Source organism: Moschus berezovskii, chromosome 10 (genome assembly GCF_049115385.1).
Source record: "Moschus berezovskii isolate FMDL1 chromosome 10, NW_MosBer_1.0, whole genome shotgun sequence".
Classification (NCBI taxonomy): Eukaryota; Metazoa; Chordata; class Mammalia; order Artiodactyla; family Moschidae; genus Moschus; species Moschus berezovskii.
In genome coordinates, this window is record NC_142469.1 from 76,434,172 (window position 1) to 76,456,506 (window position 22,335).

General features: G+C 39.8%; 1 protein-coding gene across 7 annotated transcripts in view; it reads left to right on the top strand.

Moving 5' to 3' along the window:
- The window catches only part of AKAP7 (A-kinase anchoring protein 7), a 130,313-nt gene that overhangs the window by 25,855 nt on the left and 82,123 nt on the right, over positions 1–22,335 (top strand). For all 7 annotated transcript variants that reach the window (XR_008686854.2, XR_016038437.1, XR_008686852.2 and 4 more), the window contains exon 5: positions 3,689–3,849. Coding sequence is in view for 3 of the 7 variants with exons in the window: in XM_055432883.2 (XP_055288858.2) it covers positions 3,689–3,849 (161 nt within the window). In the remaining 4 variants the exon portion in view is untranslated. The remainder of the gene's footprint in view (positions 1–3,688; positions 3,850–22,335) is intronic.

Here is a 22,335-nt window from a genome sequence, read left to right on the forward strand (position 1 = left end):
TCACACAGAGTCGGACATGACTGAAGCAACTTAGCAGCAGAAGCAGCAGCAGCATGTAACTCAGTGTCCTCTACTGCTGCTGCTGCTGCTGCTAAGTCACTTCAGTCGTGTCCGACTCTGTGTGACCCCATAGACGGAAGCCCACCAGGCTCCCCCGTCCCTGGGATTCTCCAGGCAAGAACACTGGAGTGGGTTGCCATTTCCTTCTCCAATGTGTGAAAGTGGAAAGTGAAAAGTGAAAGTGAAGTCGCTCAGTCGTGTCCGACCCTTAGCAAACCCACGGACTGCAGCCTACCAGGCTCCTCCATCCATGGGATTTTCTAGGTAAGAGTACTGGAGTGGCTTGCCATTGCCTTCTCCGGGCCTCTACTGATGAGCACCTAACTAGCTAGAAATACTGTTAAGTGCTATGCAGTTGGGTTGGGGTGAGGGTCTGTGTTCTCCATATATTATAATGTCTGCATTTCTCAATGGAGATAGGACTGCCTTCTCTAGGAGACTTTTAGCACTATGTGGGAGGGGGGTTGATTTTGGTTGTCACAAAATCAAGGAGTGCCATGGGCATTGTATGCGCAAGGATCCGTGTTACTAAACCACCTGCGCAGTAAGTCCATGGAACAGTCCTGAACTAGGAAGCATTGTCTTGCCCTAAATCGTGGTATCATTTGTTGAAGAGTTACTGTCCAGAGCATAGTGACACTCTGAGTCATTTAGCCCTGTGTTTTACAATGTGTGTATGCAAATTACAATTTTGTGTAAAAAATTAAACAAAAAGTTAGCAAGTCTGATTGGTGCTTGAGGAATTGAAGTCATATCCTTGTGCTACTTTATATTACTGGGAGTTGTAGCTCTGCTAGAAAATGATGACCAGATACTTGCAACTTAGCAATTATTTTTGACTAAGTTGCAATGAACAATTAAGAAATATTTGAAGTTTTCTCTACAAACAAGATAGTATTTTGCAGTTCATCCAACGTTATTTATCAACCACATATAAGATACTGAATTAAGTGCTTTGGAGGAAATAAAGATGAATCATGAATGGATCTTGTGCTCGTGTATTATACATTATAGTTGACTGGGTCAGTTCAGTTCAGTTCAGTCGCTCAGTCGTGACTGACTCTTTGCGACCCCATGAATCACAGCACGCCAGGCTTCCCTGTCCATCACCAACTCCCAGAGTTCACTCAAACTCATGTCCATCAAGTCGGTGATGCCATCCAGCCATCTCATTCTCTGTCGTCCCCTTCTTCTCCTGCCCCCAATCCTTCCCAGCATCAGAGTCTTTTCCAGTGAGTCAACTCTTCACATGAGGTGGCCAAAGTATTGGAGTTTCAGCTTTAGCATCAGTCCTTCCAATGAACACCCAGGATCGATCTATGGATCCAAATAGCTGTAATAGAAAAATGTAAAAAAAGTAGTATGTTTCATTAAGTATAAAATATTAATGGAATTTCAAAGGCAAGAAGATTTGCTTCTAGTTTGGGGAACCAGGGAAGTAAGTGTTTGTGACTGATGTGTCAACTTTTAAGTGATGATGAGATTCAAGGTGTAGTTTCATTTTGGGTAGCTGTATAGTGAGTGAAGCATCTGCCTACAATGCAGGAGACCTGGGTTTAATCCCTGGGTCAGGAAGATCTCCTGGAGAAGGAAATCGCGACCCACTCCAGTACTCTTGCCTGGAAAATCCCATGGATGGAGAAGCCTGGTAGGCTATAGTCCATGGGGTTGCAAAGAGTCGGACATGACTGAGTGACTTCACTTTCACTTTTCATAGTGAGTGAAACTGATTGGGTTTTCTGCAAGACATTGATTATGTGAAGAGTTTTCTGAGTCCCTAATCTTTTAATTTTATCTTTCATCCCATACAGTATAATATGCTAGACATCTGTATTGTCAGTTTCTTCTTCTGTATCCTTACTTTTCTAAGTCTAGTATCATATTTTAGGTATTTAATACAAATGGTCAATGGGTCAGATAAGGAGTGTGCAGAAACATTTTTTTTTTTACGTAATGAATTTCTTCAGGTTGATGGCACGCTTTGTGTCTTCACAGTGCAGAAGAAAGAAATAGAAATATATTAATCCAGATACTGATTTGAAAAGATGGCTGTCCTGTCTGTTTTGAGTACAACCTTTGGGTCTGAATTCTAGTTTCAGAATTCTGTTTCCTACATACCTATTCTCTGTTCAGTTTACTATAAAGAAATCTTTCCATAAGCAGTTCTTGAAAAGATATTCTATTTGAAAGAATTTTAAAGTCAGTGATATTTACCAAGAGGCACTGTGACTCATTTTCACTGTGTGACCAGTGACATCTCATTAGGATAAATTTATTGGTTTATATTACTACAGAGTGGAAAAACTGGACTGAATTTGGATCATTTATATTTCTTAAAGAAAAATGAAATGTAGAATTCACTGTTTCTGAAAACTCCTGACCTTTAGGATGGCCTGCTTTGCTATAGAGTTATGTTTAAAGTGAGTATCTTGATATTCATCCCCTGATTTATGGAAGATGAGCCAGAGTAGCTGTTTCACATGCTTGAATTCAGCCCATGGTGAAGATAGTACTGCAGCAGCAGCGTGTCTTTTTGGATGAACATAAATACAGTCAGGAAAGATTGGATTTTGGATGTGAATTTGGAGGTCCAGTGAGAAATGTTGACATTTCTAAAGCTGTTTTGAAGTATTATATATTGTTTGACAGAGAAGTAAGACCCAGTATGGAAACTGTGGATGAATATCAGTTAAAAACTTAATGTAGAAATATGAAACATTTAGAAAAATGTCTAAGTTTCTTTTCACACGTTTGACATCTTATTACTGTTGATAAACAAATTACTGATCAAGATAATTTAAATTAAGGTGGTTCACCAGAAGGGTATTTTAAACCCCTCTCCATAATGTAAAATGTCTTTCTTTCTTTCTTGAGTGATTGCTGCCCTCTAGTGAGATTTTAGTTTTTTTCTCTTTATAAAGTCCCTGTACTAAAATCCTCTTAGTATTGAAATAATTGATCTTAATTTTCAAAATATTCCAGACCTGATAATGTCTAATTCACTAATATAGTAGAAAAAATAGTGCATTATAAACACAGAATAGCCCTTTAATCAGATAGACTAAACATGTACAGCAAATTTATGTCACTGTAGTTGTAAACTTGTACTTTGGTCAAGTCTAAGTATAATTAGTTATCTTATTATGGAGACAATTATATTTTAAAGAGATAATATATTTTAATTTTTAGTAAAGTGCTTCACAAATAGTAAATACTATGTAAGTATTAGTACTTTTAACAAGAACCTTAAACTTTGACATAATCTGATATAAACTTTTGTAGGTATTAGGTTTTTCTGCAATATATTGTCAGTGTTTTTTTTTCTTTAGTTGTGCATGCAGTATTTCCTTGGTTTAAAACCTTTTGGTAAACTATGACATAACATCTTCTTTTGTATCTTTAATATAAAATAAATTGTAATTAGGTAAAGATTAATTCACGTATATAAATTTTGTTTAAAGTTAGTATTTTACTTTGATCATGTGGATTTGATTTTGAAGGTATTCTGAGCATTAAAATAATTAGTACAAATACAAAAATTAATTTATCTTTCTGAAACTCTTTCTCATTTGGTTTTGTTTATTTTACTACTTATTCTATTACTAAAAACTATATTGTCTCTTGCCAGTGGTGTTGATGCTCTTTTGGAATTAAAACCATTTGTAGAAGAAATCCTCCAAGGAAAACCTTTGACTTTGCCCTTTGAAGGGGTTGACACTTTTGGAAATCAGGTTGGATTTGTGAAGCTGGCAGAAGGAGATCACGTAAACTCACTTTTGGAGATAGCAGGTAAAACAAACAGCGATATACTTACATGAAATCTCATTGTTGAAGAAGAAATTTTTTTTCTCCCAATTCTTGCAGTAGAGATTTGACATCTTGCAATTTTGGGGGCAGCCAATGTAGCCTCACTTTATAAGTGACCTACTTCAGCATTTGCTTGTGTAGATAAGTAGCCAAATAAAAGGCCAGAACAGTTACTGTATCTTGATCCTTTGTGACTCGGGGGAATACGTTGATTCTGGAAGATGATGTAATGGATTCAAGTATTTGTTTCTGTTGCTGCTGCTGCTGCTAAGTCACTTCAGTCGTGTCCGACTCTGTGCGACCCTACAGATGGCAGCCCACCAGGCTCCCCTGTCCCTGGGATTCTCCAGGCAAGAACACTGGAGTGGGTTGCCATTTCCTTCTCCAATGCAAGAAAGTGAAAAGTGAAAGTGAAGTCGCTCAGTCGTGTCCGACCCTAAGCGACCCCATGGACTGCAGCCCACCAGGCTCCTCCGTCCATGGGATTTTCCAGGCAAGAGTACTGGTGTGGAGTGCCATTGCCTTTTCTGCAAGTATTTGTTGCTGCTGCTGCTAAGTCACTTCAGTCGTGTCTGACTCTGTGCGACCCCATAGACGGAAGCCCACCAGGCTCCCCTGTCCCTGGGATTCTCCAGGCAAGAACACTGGAGTGGGTTGCCATTTCTTTCTCCAATGCAAGAAAGTGAAAAGTGAAAGTGAAGTCGCTCAGTTGTGTCCGATGCTCAGCGACCCCATGGACTGCAGCCTTCCAGGCTCCTCCGTCCATGGGATTTTCCAGGCAAGAGTACTGGAGTGGGGTGCCATTGCCTTTTCTGCAAGTATTTGTTCAGTCAGTTCAGTTCAGTTCAGTCGCTCAGTCGTGTCCGACTCTCTGCGACCCCATGAATCACAGCACACCAGGCCTCCCTGTCCATCACCAACTCCCGGAGTTCACTCAAACTCATGTCCACGGAGTCGGTGATGCCATCCAGCCATCTCATTCTCTGTCGTCCCCTTTTCCTCCCTCCCCCAACCTTTCCCAGCATCAGAGTCTTTTCCAGTGAGTCAACTCGTCGCATGAGGTGGCCAAAGTATTGCAGTTTCAGCTTTAGCATCAGTCCTTCCAATGAACACCCAGGATTGATCTCCTTTAGAATGGACTGGTTGGATCTCCCTGAAGTACAAGGGACTCTCAAGAGTATTTGTTAGGACTATCCTAATCATAAGTCTGAAGGATCCAGTGCTTATCATGACATAGAGCTGGCGTTAAGTAAACATTGAATGAGTTAATTAGAAATACCAGCTGCCTGTTCAGAAGCTTGTGGGGATTATCAGCCCCATTTGGAAGAGTCAGTAGATGAATCAGTGACATTTCCCTCTGTGCTACCTTTTTTCCTTCCTGTTTAGGTACCATTGTCTAAGCAGAAGGCCCGGTGGTGGTGATAGAAGGTCCAACATCCATTGGAGAACATGCTGCCTTGTGCAGCACAATTGAAAATGTTAGGGAAATTTGTTGTTCAGTCTTTCAGTCATGTCCTAATCTGCAGCCCCATGGACTGCAGCACCTCAGGCTTCCCTGTCCTTCACCATCTCCCACAGCTTGCTTAAACTCATGTCCATCGAGTTGGTGATGCCATCTAACCATCTGGTCCTCTGTCATCTCCTTCTCCTGCCTTCTGTCTTTCCCAGCATCAGGGTCTTTTCCAATGAGTGGGCTCTTTGCATCGGGTGGCCAAAGTATTGGAGCTTCAGCTTTAGCATCAGTCCTTCCAGTGAATATTCAGGGTCGATTTCCTTTAGGATTGACTGGTTTAATTTCCTTTCTGTCCAGTGGATTCTCAAGAGTTTTCTCCAACATCGTAGTTTGAAAGCATCAATTCTTTGGCAGTCAGCCTTCTAGGGAAATAGAAGCAGAAGTTATAAAACCTGGAAGAGTGCTTTTTTGAGATGATCCAGAGATCATAGTTTGGGTGTTCATGTACATACTGTAAACAATTTTTATTTTTTTCTCTCATTTCAGATCATTTAATGTCATCCCATTTCACGTTCAGTAATCCTTAATTCCACTGTTTTTCCATCTATTTCCCATGAAGTGATTGGACCAGATGCCATGATCTTTGTTTTCTGAATGTTGAGCTTCAAGCCAACCTTTTCACTCTCCCCTTTCACTTTCATCAAGAGGCTTTTGAGTTCCTCTTCACTTTCTGCCATAAGGGTAGTGTCATCTGCATATCTGAGGTTATTGATCTTTCTCTCGGCAATCTTGATTCCAGCTTGTGCTTCTTCCAGCCCAGCGTTCCTCATGATGTACTCTGCATATAAGTTAAATAAGCAGGGTGACAGTATACAACCTTGACGTACACCTTTTCCTATTTGGAACCAGTCTGTTGTTCCATGTCCAGTTCTAACAGTTGCTTCTTGACCTGCATACAGGTTTCTCAAGAGGCAGGTCAGGTGGTCTGGGATTCCCATCTCTTTCAGAATGTTCCATAGTTTATTGTGATCGACACAGTCAAAGGCTTTGGCATAGTCAATAAAGCAGAAATAGATGTTTTTCTGAAACTCTCTTGCTTTCTCCATGATCCAGCGGATGTTGGCAATTTGATCTCTGGTGCCTCTGCCTTTTCTAAAACCTGCTTGAACATCTGGGAGTTCACAGTTTACATACTGCTGAAGCCTGGCTTGCAGAATTTTGAGCATGACTTTACTAGCGTGTGAGATGAGTGCAATTGTGCGGTAGTTTGAGCATTCTTTGGCATTGCCTTTCTTTGGGATTGGAATGAAGACTGACCTCTTCCAGTCCTGTGGCCACTGCTGAGTTTTCCAAATCTGCTGGCATATTGAGTGCAGCACTTTCACAGCATCATCTTTCAAGACTTGAAATAGCTCAACTGGAATTCCATCACCTCCACTAGCTTTGTTCGTAGTGATGCTTTCTAAGGCCCACTTGACTTCACATTCCAAGATGTCTGGCTCTAGGTCAGTGATCACGTTATCGTGACTATCTTGGTCGTGAAGATCTTTTTTGTACAGTTCTTCTGTGTATTCCTGCCACCTCTTCTTAATATCTTCTGCTTCTGTTAGGTCCATACCATTTCTGTCCTTTATCGAGCCCATCTTTGCATGAAATGTTCCCTTGGAATCTCTAATTTTCTTGAAGAGGTCTCTTGTTTTTCCTATTCTGTTGTTTTCCTCTATTTCTTTGCATTGATCACTGAGGAAGTCTTTCTTATCTCTCCTTGCTATTCTTTGGAACTCTGCATTCAGATGCTTATATCTTTCCTTTTCTCCTTTGCTTTTCGCCTCTCTCAGATGCTGATTGCAGCCATGAAATTAAAAGACGCTTGCTCCTTGGAAGGAAAGTTATGACCAACCTTGATAGTATATTAAAAAGCAGAGACATTACTTTGCCAACAAAGGTCCGTCTAGTCAAGGCAATGGTTTTTCCCGTGGTCATGTATGGATGTGAGAGTTGGACTGTGAAGAAGGCTGACCGCCGAAGAATCGATGCTTTTGAACTGTGGTGTTGGAGAAGACTCTTGAGAGTCCCTTATACTGCAAGGAGATCCAACCAGTCCATTCTAGAGGAGATCAATCCTGGATGTTCATTGGAGGGACTGATGCTAAAGCTGAAACTGCAATACTTTGGCCACCTCATGCGACGAGTTGAGTCACTGGAAAAGACTCTGATGCTGGGAAAGGTTGGGGGTGGGAGGAGAAGGGGACGACGGAGAATGAGATGGCTGGATGGCATCACCGACTCTGTGGACATGAGTTTGAGTGAACTCCGGGAGTTTGTGATGGACAGGGAGGCCTGGCGTGCTGTGATTCATGGGGTCGCGGAGAGTCGGACATGACTGAGCGACTGAACTGAACTGAACTGAACTGAATCCTTAATTCATAACTCTCTGATCATTGCTCCATGCTGGGCTTATTTTTGTCTATCTGTCTTAAAATAATATCATCTGGGAATCCACCACCTAAAACACAAACGAGAACCTTGATAGTAATCTCACCACATTGTCCTTTTCATCAATCTGTCCTTTGGCCTTCATTTAAGCTAACCATCATCCTGAAGTCAGAGTTTCTTATTTCTTTGTATTCTCCCAAATTATATGTGTATTTTTAATCAGCTTTAACTTTATATTCAATAAAAAGGATATCATATTGTATGTGATCTTTTGATACTTTTTAGAAGAACTCAATATCATACTGTCTTTATATAGTTGCCCATTCAAAATTGCACCTGTTTGGGGGAGGAGGTAGGCATGAGGGTCAGATTTCATTTCATTGTGAAACAAAGTATATATAAATAACAAACAAGCAAGCAGTTAAACAATATTTATGAGTCAAGTAGGACTTAAAATCATCAGTTGGCCAAGGAGAAGGCAACTCCCAACAGTTTTGATGGCAAAGCATTTGGAAACCCATGCCTTCCATTGAACAGACTTATCTGTTCCTCCTGAACTGCTCTGGAGAGAATGCTAGATTCAGGTCTTTCTTTTTGTAATATAAGTATCTCTGAGCTCAATAAACATTTCCAATTAGTCATTCATTCATTGTTCTTTTAAATAATTCAATGGGTGCTTGCAACATTGAGAATTCCATCCATTCTTAGCACGTAGTCTCATAAAAGCAGTTTCCAGTATTGATGAAAGATCCATTGTGTGCAGAAGAATGTGAAATCTCGCCAACTTCAGTGTGACTATGAGCCCAAGAGTGTTGGCTTGTCATTTCAGAAAAGGCCACTGCCCCTGTAATTCCCTTCTAGATGCCAGAGACTGTTTCTTGAAAATATGTATACTTTTCCAAACATTTAAACAAAGCAATACAAGAAATGGAAAATGGAGGGAGAATAGCACTCTGTCTCCCTCATATAAGCAATTGCTTTTAGGTTTTTTTTTGGTAAACTGCACTGTTGCTTTGGATTATACTTTTTATGCAGTTTGAAAGTGAAAGTTGCTCAGTCGTGTCTGAGTGTTTGTGACCCCATGGACTGTGTCGTATAGTCCATGGGGTTCTCCAGGCCAGAATACTGGAGTGGGTAGCCTTTCCCTTCTCCAGTGAAGCTTCGCAACCCAGGGATGGAACCCAGGTCTCCCGCATTGCTGGCGGATTCTTTACCAGCTGGGGCTTTCCTTGTGGCTTAGCTGGTAAAGAATCCGCCGGCAATACAGGAGACCTGGGTTCCATCCCTGGGATGGGAAGATCCCCTGGAGAAGGGAAGGGCTACCCACTCCAGTATTCTGGCCTAGAGAATTTCATGGGCTGTATAGTCCTTGGGGTTGCAAAGAGTCAGACACGACTGAGTGACTTTCACTTTCTTTACCAGCTGAGCCGCAAGGGAAACACAAGGACACTGGAGTGTGTATCCTGTCCCTTCTCCAGTGGATCTTCCTGACCCAGAAATCATACTGGGGTCTCCTGCCTTGCAGGTGGATTCTTTACCAACTGGACTATCAGGGAAGCCCTCATTTTATGCAGTTTAAGGAATCTAAATATTTGAATATGTATATGGAAAGTTCCATTGCAGTTTAGTTGCAGCCTCAATTTGTATAATATCCAGATGTTCAGTATGTGGAATTTTGCTCAGTATTTTACTTCATTAAATTTTTTTTAAAGAATGCCTCAGTATTAGTATTGCTTTAGTCCAATAGGATCAGTAAAATAATGTCACATTTGTTTTGTGTCATATTTTGTAAACTATTTATTCAAATATATTACAACTTTCAGAAGAATATATTCTATTGACCGGGGTAATACATTTCTTAGAAATTGATATAAACTATGTATGTATATTAATATATGCTTATACCAGTATATTAAAATCTTAGTTGTTCAGCATAATGGAGGCAGACCTAGTTTGACTTAATGTAAAGCAGGAAAAATTTTAAAGAACATATATTTAATTATTAAAGTGTTGATAAAGAAGTCCATATTATGAATTGAAATTAACTTGAAGAATATTGAAAATTATAGTTCATGAATAGTCTGATGTATGTAATTTTCATGGAGTTTTTCAATTTTTAAGTTAAAGGAATCAAATTTTTAACATTCAAACTATACAGTTGGTATGAAAAAATGAATTTTAGATGCTAATATTTGAACTCATTATTGAAAAATTATAAGATAAAGAGTAATTTAGAATTAATATATAAAATTAAAGAAAGTTATTATTCATTTTGAACTAGTAAAGTCTGAATCGATGAGCTGCTAGTACTACTAGATGTTTTTGGTAGATGCTGATGGGCTGCAGAGACCATGGCCATCTTTGTATATCATCTATAAGTAGCCTTATGGTGTTAGCCTCTTGAGGGAGCTGGTAAGATTTAGGCATTCAAGGCTGTGTGTCTCAGTTTCCTACCTTGACCTTGAATGATCCTGTTTTTCCTGAATAAAACAGTACCTTCTCTTTTCCTAGCAGTACAGAATAGCTCATATAGCTAAGAAGGTATTGAAAATTATGCATTTATATGTCATTTCTGCACGTTTTACAGTGATGAAATTGCACTGAAAGCTTTTTGCATAGAAATGAATATGTGATGATTTCACTTATTTTTTTCATGAAATGTAATTTTGTTAAAAAGTATGTTAGATTGAGAGATTGCTAAAAGTTTAGCCTGCCCAGATTATAATAGTTCTTGCAAATCTTTTTTTAAAATGAGAAAAGAGTGCTTGGTTAGCATGATAAAAGATTCCAAATACATTTATCTCATAAAAGGAAAAAATGAAAGTTTTTTAGGATGTGCATTTGAACATTACTCTTTCCCTTGTTATGACTATCATGTCCCCCAAAAGATGGAGAGTATATGCCCTGTGCTTCTCCTTGTGGAGAATCTGTTCAGGTGCTGGGCTCTTGGACTTCTAACCACTACAGGCAGGTGGACATCCCAGTGGCCCTGCTGACGGTTCTCTTGAATGGCCTGGGCTAAGCTATCTTCAGACACATCAGAACACCCTAGCTGCACCTCATTTAGAACTAAGCAAAGATGAGCTCTTCTCCCCAGCCAGAATGTCTGAATCACAGGCTCGCTTCCTAGAGGACCATCAGAGCCTCTGTCACACGCCCTGCCTCTGTGCAGGCCCCCAGGCACAACTTCGCCTATTCTCCCCTTCATCTCTCTCTTTACCATTTCTATTGTCCCATAGAGGGGGGAAATTGTTTTTCTTTCTGCCCTCCTAGCTTCTTCCCAAGGGCCCCTGTAGACTTAGACTGACAGGAGATTAGCAAGGGGAAAGCCGCAAAGTTTATTTATTTATTTTTTTTTCATGAAGACATTTATTTATTTATTTTTGAGTTTATTTATTTATTTATTTATTTTTTTACGTCAGAATTTCCTTTTTATTTCTTTTTTTTTTAATTTATTTTTTTTAATTTTACAATATTATATTGGTTGGTTTTGCCATACATTGACATGAATTCGCCCCAGGTGTACATGAGTTCCCCCTCCTGAACCCCCCTCTCACCTCCCTCCTCCCTTTATCCTCCCTCTGGGTCATCCCCACACCCCAGCCCCGAGTATCCTGTAACATGCATTGACCCTGAACTGCTGATTTGTTTCACATATGACAACATACATGTTTCAATGTCATTCTCTCAAATCAATTAATGTGTCCAGTACACATCCTGTGGGAGAAACCACGATGAAGAGGAACTCAGAGGGGCGGCTAGAATGTGGGCTTAAAAGGCATCTTAACAGAAGAACAGTAAGTTTGTAGAGAAGTGACAAGACGAAGGAAGAGGGTTCTAAGCTTTCGTGGATGGCAGACTGTGGGGAAGTAAACGTGTGGGGTGGGAACGCCAGTGGAGTAAGGTTTGTTTGCACAGGTCCACTTTGGCAGTAGGAATTCCCCACGAGAGAGGATTTTTGGCAGTCCTCATTTTTCACAAGTGTCTGCTTTTGTTCAGTCAAGGGAAGCTTGGGGAAAGTTTCTTTCTGCAGTTATTGATTCTTTGTCTCTACTCAAAGTTTGCCTTATGCCCAAGTGGCCTATTTCCGGGGGGCATATTCTGATCCCCTATATCTTTTATTTTACTTGATTTTCAATCAGATACTTAAATGGATTTACCTTGTGTGGGGCTTTATTCTAATCATCTTACAAATGTTAATTCTTTTCATTTTAACAACTCTTTCAATGCAAAGAAATAGAGGAAAACAATAGAATACGGAAAACAATAGATCTCTTCAAGAAAATTAGAGAAACCAAGGGAACATTTCATGCAAAGATGGGCTTGATAAAGGACAGAAATGGTATGGACCTAACAGAAGCAGAAGATATTAAGAAGAGGTGGCAAGAATACACAGAAGAACTGTACAAAAAAGATCTTCATGACCAAGATGATCATGATGGCGTGATCACTCACCTAGAGCCAGACATCTTGGAATGTGAAGTCAAGTGGGCCTTAGAAAGCATCACTACGAACAAAGCTAGTGGAGGTGATGGAATTCCAGTTGAGCTATTTCAAATCCTGAAAGATGATGCTGTGAAAGTGCTTCACTCAATATGCCAGCAAATTTGGAAAACTCAGCAGTGGCCATAGGACTGGAAAAGGTCAGTCTTCATTCCAATCCCAAAGAAAGGCAATGCCAAAGAATGCTCAGACTACCGCACAGTTACACTCATCTCACACGCTAGTAAAGTCATGCTCAAAATTCTCCAAGCCAGGCTTCAGCAATATGTGAACCGTGAACTCCCAGATGTTCAAGCAGGTTTTAGAAAAGGCAGAGGCACCAGAGATCAAATTGCCAACATCCGCTGGATCCTGGAGAAAGCAAGAGAGGTCCAGAAAAACATCTATTTCTGCTTCATTGACTATGCCAAAGCCTTTGACTGTGTGGATCACAAGAAACTGTGGAAAATTCTGAAAAAGATGGGAATCCCAGACCACCTGACCTGCCTCTTGAGAAACCTGTATGCAGGTCAGGAAGCAACAGTTAGAACTGGACATGGAACAACAGACTGGTTCCAAATAGGAAAAGGAGTACGTCAAGGCTGTATATTGTCACGCTGCTTATTTAACTTCTATGCAGAGTACATCATGAGGAACGCTGGGCTGGAAGAAGCACAAGCTGGGATCAAGATTGCCGGGAAAAATATCAATAACCTCAGATATGCAGATGACACCACCCTTATGGCAGAAAGTGAAGAGGAACTCAAAGGCCTCTTGATGAAAGTGAAAGAGGAGAGTGAAAAGGTTGGCTTGAAGCTCAACATTCAGAAAACAAAGATCATGGCATCTGGTCCCATCACTTCATGGGAAATAGATGGGGAAACAGTGGAAACAGTGTCAGACTTTATTTTTTGGGGCTCCAGAATCACTGCGGATGCTGATTGCAGCCATGAAATTAAAAGACGTTTACTCCTTGGAAGGAAAGTTATGACCAACCTAGATAGTATATTAAAAAGCAGAGACATTACTTTGCCAACAAAGGTCCGTCTAGTCAAGGCTATGGTTTTTCCAGTGGTCATGTACGAATGTGAGAGTTGGACTGTGAAGAAAGCTGATCGCCAAAGAAGTGATGCTTTTGAACTGTGGTGTTGGAGAAGACTCTTGAGAGTCCCTTGGACTGCAAGGAGATCCAACCAGTCCATCCTAAAGGAGATCAATCCTGGGTGTTCATTGGAAGGACTGATGCTAAAGCTGAAACTCCAAATCTTTGGCCACCTCATGTGAAGAGTTGACTCACTTGAAAAGACTCTGATGCTGGGAAGGATTGGGGGCGGGAGGAGAAGGGGACGACAGAGAATGAGATGGCTCGATGGCATCACCGACTCGATGGACATGAGTTTGAGTGAACTCCGGGAGTTGGTGATGGATAGGGAGGCCTGGCGTGCTGTGATTCATGGGGTCTCAGAGAGTCGGACACGACTGAGCGACTGAATTGAACTGAACTGAATGAGACAGGGATGATTATCATTACCCCCATTTTTCAGTAGGGAAACTGAGACATAGAGCGGCTAAATAATTTGTTAGTAAGTGATAGAGCCAGGACTCAAGTCCAAGCAGTCTGGCTCCAGATTCCATGTTCTGTTTTTAAATTGTTATTATTATTTATTATAGTGTATGTGTGATCTACGATACACATAAGGAACAATTTGGTACAAAATAAATGCTCACTGTTATTATCATTGTTATGGAATAGTCTCCAAAAGTATTCCTTTTACTGGTTGTATAATATTCTGTTGCATCATATTTATTTTAGTTTTCTCTTGTTGTTAGACTTTTTAAAAAAATTGTGGTACCATTGATATATAACATTATATTTGTTTATGGTGTTCCTTGTAATAATTTGGTATTTGTATATACTGCAAAATGATCACCATAATAAGCATAGTTAACATCCATCAGCACACATAGTTACAAATTTTTTTTTCTTGTGATGAGAATGTGTAAGATTTACCCTTTTAGCAGCCTTCAGATATGTAAGACACTATCGTTAACTGTAGGTACTATGCTGTATATTACATCTCCAGCACTTATTTTTTAAAGAAGTGAAAGTTTTCATCTTTTGACATCCTTCAACCGTCTTGCCACTCTCACCAGATCCTCCGTTCTTAATCGCTTTGCTCGTCTGTTACACTGTAAGGTAACAACGGGATTCCTAACCAGCTTGTGGAAGCACCTTCCTGCCTAAGCTGAAGCCCAGCTCCAGTCTGAGATCATAGCTTCCTTGTTTCACCAGATGCCTTGCAACATGGAACCCAGAGATGTCACCCACTTTCTCTTAGTTCTCTCTTGCTTTTTCTGTTTTGCCCTCACACAGAGGCCTTTTCTTATTGGTGTTTCATGGTGTCAGGTTTTGTTACCCTTTCCCTCTGCTTTCTGCAGTTGTCTGAATATTTCCTATTGTGTATTGAGGGCTTCGTTCCCTCTCTTGCCGCAACTCTGTGAGCACAGCCATCCAACCATCCTGGCTCAAAGTGAGCTGTGGAATCAGTCTGAGCTGACAGCCGCCCCCCAACTTGTCCCCAACACAGCCTTAGCAGTGATCAGCTGAGTGACTTTAAGCAATATATCTAATTCCTTACTTAATTTCCTTATTTGTAGAATGAGCATGATTGTAACTATTCTCAAAACGAGATAACATATGTGAAGTGCTTTGGGATAGTGTTTGGCACATGTACAATGTTAAATAAGATGGTAGCTATTATCATTAATAAAAAATAATAATAATTATCCCCACTACTACCATTACAACGTCTACTTTTCTTGAGATCCCTTGCCTTCTTTGACAGTGGCCTCCAATATTTCACTCCAGCAGTTGATAAGCATAGTGAAGTCTTTGACTCTTCATCTGCCAGAACTACTCTGAGACCTTAAATCAGGTGGGGCTGTTTATTACAACTTCCCAGACTCCTTGCTTCAGCCACTCTATCCTGGTGTCCGGCTCTCTGGCTGAAGCCTCCTGTCTTAACCGTGGTTCTCTCTTTTTCGCTCACTGTGCTCCAGTTACACTGCTTCATTTCAGTGGGAAAGGAATTGAATAAATGCAAAAAATAAAAAACCAGATGAAATTGTATTACTCAGGATTACAGAAGTATCTTTATTATTCATTTTGCTGTTCTTTTATATAGCAAAGTCTCCTTGTATTTAAAATACACGTTAAAAACGTGTTTCTTCTCTTTAGCTGAGGTGAATTATATTATTCAGGGAGCATTTTTAGCTGATTTTTGAAGGATATCTGATGTATTTGCTATGTGCTTTTCTATTCAGTGATTGAAGGAATGTCTGTGGTACTAGGAGGAATCGAACAATTTCTTAAAATATTCATAAAACTTCTCTTCTGGAACATGAGTTAACATAAATGAAAAATGACTTGTGGTTTTCAACACTAGCAAAAGCTTTTTTGATCTCAAGAATAATATTTCTGAAACTGTTATCCAGTACTCTGTCTAAGCAATAGATTATACTATTAGGAATATAAAATCAATACTAAGAAGTATCAAAAATGCCAAATGAAGGTGGCATTTTCCCCCCTTATTTCCATCCTCGTAGAGAATATACTGTGTTGAAAAAAACACATTAATAGAAGTGAAATGTGCTTTGTGACAAGTATTATTTAAGCCAGTATTGTGAATAGATACCCATCAAGGTCCAGTGAATAATGAGAACGGTTGAGTCAAAATTTGATGTTACTGAAGCCAGTAATTTAGAAAATTTTGTTTCTTTAGAATCAATTGAACGTAATGATATGTGAATAAAATAATATGTAACAATGAATATGGAGAGTTAATGAACCATACAAATACCTACTGTTTTGATTTCTGTTAACAAACCCCTGCATTTCTTGTATTTTTTCCTTGTAGCTCTTATATTTTTTGATAATTCTTAGCATTAAGTTTTTCTTCTTATTGTGCTAAAATCTGTCCCCTGAGACTATAAGCTCCATGAAAACAGGGACCTGCTTGCTGTCTTCAGGACATTATATATCTGACAAATGTGAGAGCTGCTCAGTAACTGAACAAATAAATTTTACCTTTTACACCTTCATGCCATTTCTGTTTTTAAGGCTGGTTTGAACATGTTGCTAATCTGCCATCTAAAGTTCTTCTATGTGGTAATTCTTCAAATACTTAAAGACTTAGGAAATATGTCCTCATCTCTTTAGTCTCTAGTCAAATTTTGGGAGTTTAGTAAGTTTGTCCATCATGGAATATCTTAAATCCTAAGACATTGCCAATGTTTGACTATTTTTGAGCAATAAAAATGAGTTTTATAATATTCAGTTTAATGTTTTTTTAATGATTTTAAGTATTTATTATTGTTTTATTAAAAATTTTTTAGTTCTATTTAAAACAGTTGAGACTATGTCAGTAGAGAGAGGATCAAAGCTGTTATGTGATCAGGTAGTTGAGAAGAGATATACCTGTTTGTAATTTATATGACAGCTTCCCTGGTGGCTCAGTGATAAAGAATCTGCCTGCAGTGCGGGAGAACTGGGTTCAATCCCTGTGTTGAGAAGATCCCCTGGAGGAGGAAATGGCAACCCCCTCCAGTATTCTTGCCTGGAGAATCCCATGGACAGAGGAGCCTGGTGGACTACAGTCTATGCGGTCGCAAAACTGTCAGGCATAATTTAGTGACTAAACAACAAAAGCAGTTTATAGGAACTAAAAGATGATAAGCTAATTATAACAGTGCAGGCAAACTTCATTTTATTGCTCTTCATTTTATTGTGTTTCTCATGCTCTGGCCTTGTTTTTGTTTGCTTTACAAATTGAAGGTCGGTGGTGACCTTGTGCAGAACAAGTCTATCAGTGACACTTTTCTAACGTTTGGTCACTTGGTGTCTCTATGTCCCATTTTGATAATTCTCTCAATATTTCAAACTTTTCATTATTATATTTGTGATAGTAACCTGTGGTCAGTGACCTTCAGGGTGCGATGAACCACGCCCATATAAGGCAGCCAACTGAATAAATGTGTGTGTTCTCTCACTCACTCTTTGGGCCTCCCTGTTCCTTGAACAGAATAATATTGAAATTAAGCCAGTTAATAATCCTACAGTGGCCTCTGAGTGTTCAAGTGAAAGGAAGAATTAATCAATATGGCAGATTTCATTCTTATTTTAAGTAATTGTCAGAGCCACCCCAATCTTCAGCAGCCACCACCCTGATCAAGTCAACAGCCAACAACTTCATAGCAATACCCTTCACCAGCAAAGAAATTACGACTCACTGAGGGCTCAGATGGTGCTTAGCTGTTTTTAGCAAAAAGTAGGGTAAATATAACTCTTATATGTCCCCTTAAATTTGTGTGACTCTGTTGTGATATTTGCCTTATTGTGGTGGTTTGGAACTGAACTGTCAGAATCTCCAAGGCACACCTGTGATTGTTATAAATACAGTCTTCTTTAAAACATGTGTATGCTGGACCACTGTCTTTTGTTTAGGCTGCCCAACATCTAAACTATTCTCGCACTGTCATGTCACATACCTTCTTTCACAGGGTTTGCTTTTTCGATTCTACCTCATCTTGCTTTGGCCCAGACTTTGAGTTGGAAGCCAGCAACTTGAGCAAAAAGAGGACTGTGCAGAATCCATTCTGGGGATAGGTGGTGTCGTCACTGTTGAAAAAAGGTGTCAGGGTTCTCGCCCTTCGTGTGTGTGTCTGTGTGTGTGTGCGAGCGCATGTGTGGCTTCAGTAATGCCAGCTGGGAGAGGTTGTGGTGTCTCTGGACTATAACGGGGGAACTTTAGTCTTCCAGTGTTGTTATATAAATTCCTTTCCTGCTTAACTCAGCCAAAACTGTTATCTGTTGGTTTCAGCTAAGAATTACTGTTTTCTTGGTATTTTAATGGTCTATTGCTTAACCTTTTTTATTACCATAGAAGAGACGGGAAAAATCATTTGGTGGCAGTGAGTCGCAGTGAAGGGTTTTTAGGACATGCCCCAAATTTACAAAGTGTGATCAAAACATCATATGTAGCACATACTAGCATTTGGTAGATATTAGACAAAATAACAAAGTAAGATTTTGAAAATACAGTGAAATAGTATTTTGAACTACTGAATTTTTATCTGTGTGTTTCTTCTTCCCTAGCTTTTATGCCTAGCCTCCCTCTAAGCAGTGGCACTTAATGTGTTCAGAAGAGAGAATACAGCAGAAACAATAGAGAAAGGACTTTGAGGTTTCAGCAACTAAGCATAATGGTGTTTTTTCCTGCCCCAGTGCTAGGAAAGATTCCCTCGTTTGGATGAAGAAGAGAGTTAGAGGCCAAACTAGAGTGAATTCTTGTCCCGCCATCATCCTATGAATGAAGCAACAAAGTCACACGAGGCTGAGAGCAGGAGTGACCTGTGCTTTGTTTCTGAGACATGTCCATAGAGGCAGCAAAGCCAGAATTCCCTGTGCCCTCAGAATGGAGGTGAAGCTAGGATGACGCTGTGTGATGGATGGCTGTACGGTATTCTTATCCATTCCGCCTTGGCCTTGGGGAATTCTGCTTTTTCTTTGTGTTCAAGAGTAGCAGAAGGGTGGAAAGGGTCCTTAGACAGCTCTATGTGAGCAATAGAGTGAAATCTTGTGTACTCAAGAATAGTTACAGAAAATAACTATATATGGAGACAGGGAAGGCTCCAGCTTAACAAACCAAGCCTGGGGACTTCCCTGGTTGTCCACTGGTTAAGATGCCATGCCCTCAATGCAGAAGGCTGGGGTTCCATGCCTGGTTAGGGAACTAAATCCCGCATGCCACAACCAAGAATTTGCATGCTGTAACCAAAGATTCCATGTTCTTTAGTGAAGACTGACTACCCCGCATGCTGCAACTAAGACCTGGCATGGCTAATAAATAAAATATTTAAAAAACACATTCCCCACTGTAAACACTCTGACTCCCCGTTTAGCTGTCTTCCCTTCAACTAATACAGCCCTAGGGAAAGCGAGGAGCACTTTGAGTCTCCCAAGCCTCAGTTTCTCCCACCAGGAAGACATGTATTTTCCAGCTGAAATATAGCTGAGTAAAGAAAGTCACTATCATACATGAATTTCCCTTGCTTAAAACACTCAAAATTTTCTACCATACTGAGTATACAATCTGAAGGTCTTATTTACCATGCTTCATAAGGCCGCTGACCGCTTCTCTAAACCTATTTCTTACTCTTCCCCAAGCCTCCCACCCGGCTCCAGTTACCTACCCTTTTTACTGCTCTTTGACCTACTCTTCACTCTGAAAATTGTTCCTTCTGCTGTGAGCTCCTTCGTCCCAGAAACACACACGATTCTCTTCTCCAGATGGCTTCTTGAATGTCTTACCTTCAGAACAGGATTTCCAGACCGCCTTCTCTGAATTAGCAATCCCTTTTCTTCCACATCACTTTGTATACCTGTACCACTTTACTTTTCTTTGTGTCACTTGTTTACTTTATCCATTGTATTCCCAGCATCCAGAATAGTACCTGTTGTATCTTTTATTTTTAAGGACACCTTTCCTTGAATCATCAGATCATCTTTCATTAAGTACATGATTTTAACTGTTAGAAAAATTAGGACATCTTTAACATTGATAAGATTTAGCTGAACTGAAAAAGGACTGTTTCTCACTGAATATTTAGATTGAATGTAGTCTTCTTTGAGAGTCAAAGGTATATTCTGTGTCCTATGTTTTACCAGTTTCCATTAAAAAAAAATTACTTTTGGCTGTGCTGGGTCTTCATTGCTGTGTGCGGGCTTTCTCTCGTTGTGAGTGGGAGCTACTCTAGTTGCAGTGGACGGGCTTCTCATTGTGATGGCTTCTTGGTGCAAAGCACAGGCTTTAGGCGTGGAGCTCAGAAGCTGTGTGCCCAGGCTTCGTTGCTCCTTGGCATGTGGGATTTTCCCAGACCAGTGATCGAACCCAGATCCCCTGCATTGGCAGGCAGATTCTTAACCACTGGGCCAGCAGGGAAGTCCTACGGTTTCCATTTTTTAAAAATTGACATTATTGGTGGGATTATTTCTACTGAAGGGACCCTGTGCAGGTTTTTTGATCATTCATTTCCAAACTTTTTTTTTCGGTATATTTGGAGTTCTTTAAAAAAAAAAAAAAATGAAATGGTATGGTACTTGGGAACTCAACGTGGACAAGAAGGGAACTTCCCTGACTGAAACCGATGTGTATGGGCATGGTGGAAGGTGGCAGAATCCCCTGCCTTCCTCTTCCCCTTGAAGTTGTAGAGGCAGCTTCTGTGCCCATCCCTGTCCCCTGGGTTCAAGCTGAGGTTTCAGCGAGCTTGAAGCATGAGCAGGGTAGAAGTTAGGGCACCTGGATTTCACTTCCTTCTCTACTGCTCACAAGGAGTGGGACCTTGAGCATCAGTTTCTTATGCTTCCGTTTTCTTATCTTTAAAATTGACTTATGCATTAGCCCTGATTTTAAGATAAAAAGACCAAATGAGAAGTGGTTTACTGAAGGTCTGTGAAAGGGATGGATTTTTCACATGTCTGGCAAAGTAATCTCCCCTCTTACTTGTGCATCTACAATGATGTTTGTGCACGTGCAGCAAGCTTATATTGTTCATGTATTGTCAGTTTGTTACCATGCTTATTTTTAAACTTTTTATTCAAAAGTGATGCATGCTCATTATAATCATTCATACAATTAAAGAGGTGTAAAGAAAACATTGCTATTCTCTCCTACCTCTAGTCAATTTCAACTTCCATCCTAAAGTATTCTATACTATTCCGTGCTAATAAAAATATAAATATATAGAATGTATTTTCTTTGTCTTTTTAAATATTTTATTTAAAAATTGTTTTATTGAGGTGTAGTTGATTTACAGTATTGTATTAATTTCTACTATATAGCAAAGTGATTGAGTTATGCACATATATTCTTTTCTGTGTTGATATATTGATGTGTTATATGTTAATATATTGCTATATTGATCTTTTATGTGTTGTTATATTGATATTCTTCAATATCACACGATATTGAATATAGTTCCCTGTGCTATACAGCAGATCCTTGTTGTTTCTTCATCTGTCTTTTAAATCATGGAATCATGTTTCAGATACAGTAACCATGCAATTTTCCTTTTTTTTTTTCTTAATAGGTGCCACAGATGTCTTTTCAGGTTAATATATGTAACTTGAATTCATTCTTTTGATTATAGCAGTTTTTAGTATGCATGCATGCATGCTTGGTCACTCGGTTGTGTCTGACTCTTTGTGATCCATGGGACTGTAGCCCACCAGGCTCCTCTGTCCATGGGATTCTCCAGGCAAGAATACTGGAGTGGGGGTTGTCATGGCCTCCTCCAGGGGATCTTCCCTACCCAGGGATCAAACTGGCATCTCCTGCATCTGCTGCAGTGGCAGGGAGTTCTTTACCACTGTACCCCCTGGGAGGCCCAATAGCAGCCATTTCTTTATTGTTGAAGGTTGTTTTCAGCGTGTGATAATTCAAGCAATGTTAAATATCTTTTATATGGAATCTTATGTATTGGTACTTTTGTTGATTTTTGTGTGTTTTCCTAATATTGGAATTGCTGTCAGAATACTTGTGCGGCTTAAATGTTAGTAGTTCCTGCCCAGATTACCTTCCTTTGCGGCTGTGGTAGTTCTCACTCTCCAACAGCCTTTAGTTCTTCAAGTGTCTTCTCTGCTTCTCTCAGCTTTCTTTCAGGGAATTCCACTTACACAGGTATTAGGCAACCTAAGTTGCCTCACGTCTCACTGATGAGCTATTCTTTTTGTTGTTGTTGTTGTTATTTCTTTTTTTCCCCTCTGTTTTATTTTGAGTGGTTTTTATTGTTATGTCTCCCAAGTTCACTGTTTTTTTTTTTTTTATTGCTGTTGTTCTGTAGCGTCTCATCTATTTTTCTCAGACCTTGCATTTTTTATCTCTAAAAGTTTAATGTGGGTTTTTTTGATCACTAGCATGTCTCAACTTTTTAAACATAAAGAATACAATTAGAATAACTGCTCTGAAGCCCTTGCCTGCTCATTCTAACATCTATGTTAGTTCTGAGTGGCTTTTGATTAACTGATTTATTTCTTCTTC